The sequence below is a fragment of the Zea mays genome, chromosome 3 (assembly GCF_902167145.1).
Source record: "Zea mays cultivar B73 chromosome 3, Zm-B73-REFERENCE-NAM-5.0, whole genome shotgun sequence".
NCBI lineage: Eukaryota > Viridiplantae > Streptophyta > Magnoliopsida > Poales > Poaceae > Zea > Zea mays.
In genome coordinates, this window is record NC_050098.1 from 188,665,188 (window position 1) to 188,674,267 (window position 9,080).

Below are 9,080 nucleotides of genomic sequence, written 5' to 3' on the forward strand. Positions count from 1 at the left end.
ATAAGTCTCATTTCCCTCTTGTGTTCCATCTTGCATCAACCCATCTAGGCAGGGGCACGCAGCAACAAATTCACTGGTCGGTTGACGGACCTCGCGGGTCCGAAACGCCGACAAAAAATAAACAATAATTATATTTAAATAAATATCTCAATATCTATTTATATGATATATAAAAATCATAGCAAAGCACAGACAACTGGCTAGTATGATATATAAAAACGGTAGCAAAACACGGACAAATAGCTAGTGTTAACAATATTTATATAAGTCTATTATAAAAATATATCCAACTATCTATTTAACAATATTAATTATATATCATAAATATTAATATTATAAATATGGTTAAAGTTAAAGTTGTTTAAATTTGTTGGAAAAAATGAGAATTATATTTTTTATCGATCGATGAAGTATGAGTTACTAATATTATTTTATATATTTAATTAAAATTTTAAAGAAATAAACAGCACATAACCATATGCAGTAGAGGAGTTTGAGTGAGGACAAAACAAATGATTTATGGGTGTTTGAATGTAATAGAGTTAGTAGTTAGCTGTTAAAATTAGATAAAGATATTTAAATAATCTAGCTATATGACCAGCAATTAGCTAATTTTAATAAATTAGCTAATAGTTAGCTAGCTATTTTTACGTAGCTAATTCCACTATCAATTTTTAGGCCGTAATGTATATTTGGAAGGGAGGACGTTGATAAAAAGCATATCTGGCATCTGAATCGGTTAATGATGCAATACAGCCATTAAACTCGCATACATCAACATTTTAGCTCCAGTGGAGCAATATATGCACCGAAAACTCCACCACAATGCTACGGTGGTGCCTTTAAGTGCATTCTCGCAGTTTGATCTGTTTGAGCGAGCGAGGTATCATTGTAGCAGTTCTATAGAACCAGACACGCAACTGAACATGCTCTCACAGGGCTAGATGAGGCCTTTGCTTCTGAAGCAATCGACGGTCTCCCTGATGGTCACGTCGAACGGAAGGAAACGGACGCCCAGATCGACCAACTTCTTGGAGGGCTCCTTTGCTCTCATCAACCAGCCCTGTTTGTCCTCCTCGATTCTGACGCGAAAATAAAAAAAAAACGTCATTTACCAAAACGAACAGCCCTGCACACACAAACACACAGTGCAAGGTTGTTGCATATTGTTGTGAGAAAATGGGTCACCTATGAACTGGGAATTCAGGGTACATATCAGCGATTCTATCGGCGAAGTCAACCAAGCGTTCCATGGACGCCAGGCATAGGTGGCGTCCCTGCGCGGATGGGTTCTCGTACAGCACGATCGCAGACTGCGCCACGTCTCTGACGTCGACCCACCCTGTGTAGACAGCGTCCAACTCCAGCTCCTGGCCTGGTTAATTAATTAAGTGGTCAATTTTCAACCTTCAGGAACGACTTGCGCCATATATGTGTTTGTTCATTGCATGAAAACCCATTTGCGATTCAGATGTGACGCTGTGATGAATGACGATGGCTAACCAACCTCTCAGTAGCTGCAGCAGGATATTCAGGCTGGTGTTCACTGATGGCGTGAAAAACGGGCCCAGAGTAGTCCCTGGATTCAGCACAACCAGCTGCAAACTCTCCCTTTCGGCGAACTCCCACGCCGCCTTCTCTGCCAACGTTTTGGAGACGTTGTACCAGAGCTGCACGAATGAATCAGCAAGTCGTAGACACATGCTGTCTATATAAGCATGCACATGGTTGTGAAAGTAGCCAGCAGCAGCTTGATCGATAAACATGTTATGCATAAGAACACGTTACGTTCTAATTTGGTCCTTTATATTTTCTTTTACTGCAGACATTGTACGTTTGCATCGATTAACATGCAAGGAAAATCTGCATCTGCCAACGTTGTAGTGCACGTCTGTTACCTGACGTCTCTTGAGGAGCTCAACGTCGGCCCAGCAGTCATCCTCGACCATCGCCTTGTCCGCAGGCCAGGCAGGATTCGGCAGCATGGCTGACTTTGACGACATGAGAACAACACGCTGGACGCCGCAGTCTTTGGCGGCGCGGAGGACGCTGAGCGTGCCCTTCAGCGCGGGCTCCAGCAGCTCCTTCTGCGAGCACCGAGCAGTAAGTAATCACGGTGAAAAAGGCGTGGTTATAGTATGGGTACGTCTAGAACAACTCCATTAAAATTAGATTTAAGTCTAATTTTTTAATCAGTTTCACTAGCGGATCTGCTTCACTCCATAGATTCACTAAACTCATGGCATGTTTGGGATAGGTCCACCAGATTCATCAAAAACAGGTATAGATTTAAATCCAATTTATTGTATCCAAACACATCTAAGTTAACCAGCTCCACCGTACATCAAAAAACAGAAAAGTATGGAGCTATACCAAACATCTGCTGCTCCACCGTGCATCCATATAAATTATAGAATTAGATTTGGTTTTTTTTTCCAGTTGGTGAAACTGAAAGATTGTGTAGGAAGAGTTGCCTCCGGGTCCTGGGTGTGCAGCGTCAGAGGGGACGCCAGGTGGAAGACACCGCGGGCGCCCTCGATCGCCTGTCGCATGGAGGAGGCAGGGTCGAGGAGGTCCATCTGGAACAGCCGGAGGCGCGCGTCCGCGCCGTCCAGGGCCTGCAGGTGCTTCGTCTCGCCCTCGTCCTCTGCGACAAACGAACAAAGAGAGCTTTGCAAATCTCGTTTCGTTTTATCATGTCTCGATCATCATGTGCGCCGGCGCCGTGCGCGCGCGTGCGAATGAATTCGATGATCTACATGCATCTACTGTAACAGGCTAACAGATAGAGAAAACTGCTACTACGCACGGAGGTTCTTGACGGTGGCGTGGACGGTATAGCCGCGGTCGAGGAGCAGGCGCACCAGCCAGGAGCCGATGAAGCCGCTGCCGCCCGTCACGCAGAGGAGGCCACCAGCGCTGTCCTCGTCCGCCTCCATGTCGATGCCGCTAGGCCGGCGCTAGCTCGCCTCTAAATATGAATGCACCAAGTCACGCCCACTCTTGTTTCCTCTGGCCATTATTAGAACGGGTATACAACACCCAGGCCGGCATGATGTCTGATGCCCACATCCGACGTTAGAAAAGGCATCGGGGCGCGCGGCATTTTGTGTTTTGGCGGGAACGAGGCGGCTGTACAGACAGGGTTTAGGCATCATCCATGGCTCCATGCAGTCGATTATTGTTCAGTTATTTCGGCGCCACGAACTGAACGAGACGGAGCAGGGCAATTTTCTCTGGAATGGAAGCAGGGTCCAGCAGGCAGGAGGTCCATCCGGAACAGTAGGAGCTGTGTATCTATCCCATCAGTTTCACGCATACAGCCATACATGCATACAACTATACTGTTGTCAGCCCCGGCGAATCCTGAACCCCGGTGACACACTCCAACTAGTTTGAGAGCCACAAAAACTGAAGGAGGCTGTAGGGCCTAAAACCTGATTTTAGCTCTTACAATCCCCTCCGATTTTATGGCTCCGAAACTTGCTCTAGCCCAGAATGCCGAACTCAAACTCCTGAAAAAAATGCAGAGCTATTGTGGACAGTTGCTTGTGCTGTAAAACTCAACATCGTTTTCTCTGTATATATTAACTGAATATAAGAACACACACGACTCCAAAACGTGGCTGGCTGTCTCCAGCTCCTACATGCGCGGCAAGCCACTGAACAAGTCCTGCCATCCCAACACCACGGACTCGATCGCCGCCACGACGCCCTGAACTCTCTAGGACACGACACGCCCTGCATCATCTGAGAACATGCATAATGACAAACAGAGATAAACTAACTAGCCCAAGCACAGGACTGCGACTATCATATACAGCGCACTATCACATTCTGGGTTTCACGTACACGGGTAATGATTTCCCCCATCTCCCTCTCTCTCTCTCTTTATATATATATATATATATATATATATATATATATATATATATATATATATATATATATATATATATATATATATATATATATATATATATATATATATATATATATATATATATATATATATATATATATATATATATATATATAGTTCACAAACATTTTGAAGGTCGAACCAATACGAACAAGAGAACCCTAAGGCCCTGTTCATTTCTCCAGGAATAGCCATGGATTTTTTTCAGGTTGATCAAAACTTACATAAATTAAAAAAGCTGACTCGGAATTGTTCTAGGTCACGGTTCCTAGATAACCGAACGGCCCCTAAAGAAAAATTAAGGGTGCCTTTGGCAGGATTCACGTTCTCTCGTATAAATGTTTCAGATTCAGAGATTCTCAAAAAAAATTTGTTTAGAACTAGCAATACCAATTTCGTCTAGGTACTTTTTACTTGAAGCTATCTTCTATTTCTCTTTTTTAGCATCATACCTAGCTACAGATTGTTCAGTTCTTTGGGCTTTTTAAAAATTTTAGCTCATCTTGTATATTTTCACTTAATGATCTCCCTAAGACTTGTTTACTTACACAAACATTCATACACAACAGAGCAGTAATATAAAAGGTACTGCATGTTTGACCAAGAAAAAGAAAAAATAAACCCTCAAGAGCATGCAGCCATGCACACATATATTGGCTAGCTAGTCCTATCATGCCAGAACTATATATAAAAGAAAAGATATATATCTATACACAAACTTACACATATATATTAGAACTATACTACTTTACTGGTCTTAATATTATTGGTGGTGTATCATACAATACTTTATTGTCGTTTTTAGAGTTTAAGAAAGGGAAGACGAACAACCTCAACCTTTAAAAAGTTCACAGTACCTATTCTTCTTATTGGTGAAACTATAGAATACCAACGGCGAAAGAAAACATCATAAATGGCAGATGAAGCCTCCGAAGAAACCGGCAGCCCCCACTGCGAGGGTGTCCAGCCGGCCGGGCCCGGCGGCGATCAGCTGTGGTTGTGGTCGTTGTGCGGCGCTGCCGGTGCCGCCATCGCCTGCTGCCTGATAACCGTGTCCTCGAGGGATTGGAGGTTGCACCGAACGATGGTGTCCACGAAGATGCGCGTCTCCTCGACGGTGTTCCCCGGCGGCACGTCCACCACATAGGACTCGACGACCATGGTGAGCGGCCCGCCCTCTGAGGCCGCCTCGTGCACGGTGGTCACGGAGCGGTAGTTGGCGAGGCGGTGGTCGCCGCCCAGGATCCGGAAGCTGATCACCCGCCGCTCGTCGTCCCGGATCTCAAGCCGCTCGCGGCTGTTCTCGGCGGGCAGCCCGGACACGACCAGGAGCTCCCGCACGGACCCCACCTCGACGCCGTCGCCGTCCACCAGGTGGCAGCTCCTGATGAAGCGCTTGTACCCCTGCGGCTGGTCGAAGCGGCGCACCAGCGACCACACCGCGTCCGCCGGCGCCGCGATGGACTGCACCATCACAGAGCAGCACTGCCCCGCGGCCACCGCGTGCTCGTGGTGCCGCGCCACCTCGTCCGGCACGCCCGCGTGGCCTGCGCACGCCGCCACGGCCCTCCCGTTGCTGGCCACGCGGCTGTGCTGCTGCGGCGACGTCCTTGTGGCTGCGTACGGCATTGTCGGTCTGGAGCTAGAGCCTCGCCGGTCTTCTTGATCGATCGATCGAGTTGTTTCTCTCTGCAAAGGAGAGGTGGAGATTGGGTTAGGAGGGGAGGTGCTACACATATACAGTAGCATACACTATTTTATCCGTAGGAGATTGATCATCTATTGTTACTGTGTGGTTCGGTGAGTTGATGCGATAGTTAAGGGTTACTCTAGATGGCTGGGCTGGGAATAGTCAATGCAGTTTGTGGGGGTGAGAGAGGCTTGATATCTTGCTTTTCGACGGATGGTACGGAGTAAAAGCCTAAATGAGGAAGTAGTTGTTTGAACAGTTCACTGGGGATTGTCGAATGGACCTGGACCCAAAAAAACACAAATTATTTGTTGGCAATAAAGAACATGAGACATGTTTTCAACTTGGAGCTAGCATCCTCGATTACTGCCATTTGTGACATATTAATGAAATATGACCTCGAAAATAGATTCAGGAATCCAAAATGTTTTAAGCACATGGTCCTGATCACATGGCTCGAAAATATATCCAGGAATCCAAAATGTTTTAAACTCCAAGAGACTCCAAGAGACCGGCCAATTTACTTCATGTCTTTCATCAAGTTGCTCAAGTGGGCAATTCAGCATATCAATTCCTACATGGTCCATTGCTTATGGAGTGACTTTAATGGTCATAGGGTTTACCATCTTGTTAACTAACTGATTGTTTGCCTTAGGAAAGAGAGTAGTCATCTTGGTGTCCCTAACTTGAGAAACCTTAATATTAGTCTGTTAGCATCTTGGGCAAAAAGATATACTTCAGAGATGACCAGTTGTGGAAATAAATAATAATAAACTTCAAATATAGTGCTATAAGCCTATAAGCAATGTTATCTTCCATATTTGTTTGGTTAGCTTTCAATCCATGTGGATTGAGTGAGATTTGATGGGTTTAAATCTCAAGCAAGTCAAAGCTCTTCTTGATTTTTTCCAATCCCATCCAATCTATATATAATGTGAATAACCGAACAAGGCCTAAAGGTGCTAACAGCTCTCAATTTTGGAAGGATTTTGTTTGGGATACCTAAGTAGCAAAATAGGGTAAAATTAGAAAATTCGAAATTCGAAAGGGTGATATTTTGAGAAGACAATTATTGGCTAGATTCATCTAATCTTGGTACAATTGTTTGGAACCCTTACTTATGTATTGATACATGTGCAGACCGCTACTATTGCAAGGAAATGTGAGATACTAGTAGATTATTATAAAGTGGGAGGACTTCATCTAACTTGCTTCCACTATCTCTTTTAATGAGGAAGAAGATGAGCTAGTGTAGTATGTGTTCAATAGTATGTATCTATTGCAAGAACTTGGATGTGGGAGAGAAAAATCACAGTTATGAACATGTTTTGCTCTGTTGTAAGATAAAGCTTGTGGAAACTCAAAAAACAACTCAGTTCTATTCATGGAGAATTTAAGCTCTTTGTGGTCACTATGGTGACATGTGCTATCAATGATCAAGCGATTGGAGCAGTTATGCCCCACGGGACACCTACAACAATACAAGGAAGCCATCTATAGACTAGAGGAACTAGCAAGATGACATGAATGGTTCCTGTTGAATGCATTGTAATCAAATATGTGTTGGGGTGTTAGGTTGGCCCTAACACAATACATGATAGAAGGGATTTGGCCAACTTGCAAGTGTGGCACTAGCACAATGTCATGCTCTAATCTTTATAGTTGTTCTCGTACTCCTCTAGGCCTCGAGGGAGATGCTTTTGAAACTCTAAACTATAATGCTATAACCATTGCTTGGTTATGATAAATAATTTAATGAACCAGGGGATGTCCCTTTGAACTCCAAAAATGGAAGCATATGGATGTGCATGGTAACCTTGCAGTCCAATGTTCTATTGTAAGATGTCTATATAAATTGTACCTAGTTCAAGTATATTTGCATCTGTAACCCTTGCACTATTCCATATAGATTGCAAAAAAATCAACCAATCAATAAATAAATGGCATGCATAAAAATAGGGGAAAAGTAAACTAAGAGGGATCTCTCTTTTCCATAAAACAATACATCACTTCTTTTGTTTGGTAGGGTATACAGGAGGAATCAATTCAAACCTTCTATTTTATTCAATGGATGATGGCGATCCTATGATGGGTAGCGCTCAGGTGTCATTAGGTTTAGGGATTGGAAGTAGTGGTTCAATATTTTGAGTGGGTCGGGGGAAACAGATCTGATAGCTACTAAGGTAGGGGTATGGTCTCTAATGGTAGAGGCAACAACAAAAGGTGATGAGACAGAGGTGGCGAAGGTGTCAGATTATATGGTTTTCCACTCAACAAACCTTGTAAAAGAGGTTACTATCGATATGATTTGAAGAGTGGTAGTAGTCCCCTACCTCACATAGATATCCCAGAAGCGAAGATAGTGTGCTATACGGCGACGACTGCGGCGACAGTGGGAGGGGAGATACTAAAGACCACAGGAAGTGTGTTCGGTATGTGGGAGCGCTGGTTGATGAGGGAAATGATGAGAGAATGGGTGAATTGTGCAAGGAAGGTGAAGATAAGGAAATCAGTGGGTGGATGGATCGGTGGTGGGGGATGAATGTGGATGGGAATGTGGCTTCTTTATGTGCTCATTGTGTGTGGAAAGGCAAGGTTTGGAGTGTTGAGAGGGCTATTAGCATATTGGCGTGTGCGACACCGTCTAGAGCCCAACTTTTGCCGGGCCCACCAAAGGATGAAGCTTTATTAGGCTTTAAATTATCAAGTCACTCCATGTTGGTTCATAGTTAACCCAACTTGTGATCTCTCTCAAATGTTTGATTCTACTTTAGGAGACCTTCACAATAGCTTAGAATATACTAATTAATGTTGGTTCTTCTATAATTTCTACTAAATATATCACGACATGATATCGTGAGACATAATTATTACATTTAAATTTAAAGCCTTTAATAAAATTGTAGGGAGCGAGCGCTATCCATGTAACCTAAGAGAGCGAGAGAGGGAGGGAGAGGAATAATTGGGTCAATTAAAACTATTCTATGTTCTACTTAAACTGGTTGTTAGACAATTCTTGACACCAATGATGTCAAACAGAGAAAAAACGCTAGTGCGTAATTGTGAATGCAATTTTTATCCCAGGAGTATTCTAGAGTATTGATTTTTATGGGAAACATGAAGTAAACTAACAAACAATTAGGTTCGTCCTATTGTCGTGGTTTTGGAAATCGGGGACAATAAGATTTGTGTTTGGTGGGGATGCTAGCGCGGACTTACTCCGAATGGTAAATGAGGGAGGGGCCACCGCGCTCACCTCAGTTGATGACAACAACACAGGGTCTTGCGGGACAACGACACCCTCGCGGAGGAGCGGCTCAGCAAGCTCGTCGCCGCCGACTAGGCTTTGATTGGACCATGCGGCGGGGTTTAGAAGAGGGATCGATTAAGGAAAAGGCTTCGATGAGAATTTTATTTCCTTTTTTATTGAGGTAGTTCGTATAAGGAGTTGGATGATGGAAATGGTTG

General features: G+C 44.0%; 2 protein-coding genes across 4 annotated transcripts; both read right to left on the reverse strand.

Moving 5' to 3' along the window:
• Nucleotides 1–707: 707 nt before the first annotated feature.
• Nucleotides 708–3,053, reverse strand: LOC103651053 (cinnamoyl-CoA reductase 1). The gene is made up of 5 exons (XM_020551164.2): nucleotides 2,810–3,053; nucleotides 1,899–2,647; nucleotides 1,508–1,670; nucleotides 1,189–1,375; nucleotides 708–1,082 (listed from the first exon to the last, which is right to left on the reverse strand). Exons 2-5 carry the CDS (start codon nucleotides 2,001–2,003, stop codon nucleotides 941–943), a joined length of 597 nt encoding a protein of 198 aa, XP_020406753.1. The 5' UTR covers nucleotides 2,004–2,647; nucleotides 2,810–3,053; the 3' UTR covers nucleotides 708–940.
• Nucleotides 3,054–4,496: 1,443 nt separating this feature from the next.
• LOC100383409 (uncharacterized) lies at nucleotides 4,497–9,080 on the reverse strand. 3 transcript variants are annotated; one of them, XM_008674964.3, is made up of 2 exons: nucleotides 8,869–9,080; nucleotides 4,497–5,611 (listed from the first exon to the last, which is right to left on the reverse strand). In XM_008674964.3, exon 2 carries the CDS (start codon nucleotides 5,549–5,551, stop codon nucleotides 4,910–4,912), a length of 642 nt encoding a protein of 213 aa, XP_008673186.1. In that variant the 5' UTR covers nucleotides 5,552–5,611; nucleotides 8,869–9,080; the 3' UTR covers nucleotides 4,497–4,909. The 3 variants fall into 3 exon arrangements, with proteins under 3 accessions (XP_008673186.1, XP_008673187.1, NP_001169534.1); XM_008674965.4 differs by lacking the exon at nucleotides 8,869–9,080 and adding an exon at nucleotides 7,946–8,162; NM_001176063.1 differs by lacking the exon at nucleotides 8,869–9,080 and adding an exon at nucleotides 7,665–7,887 and having other exon boundaries at nucleotides 4,628–5,611.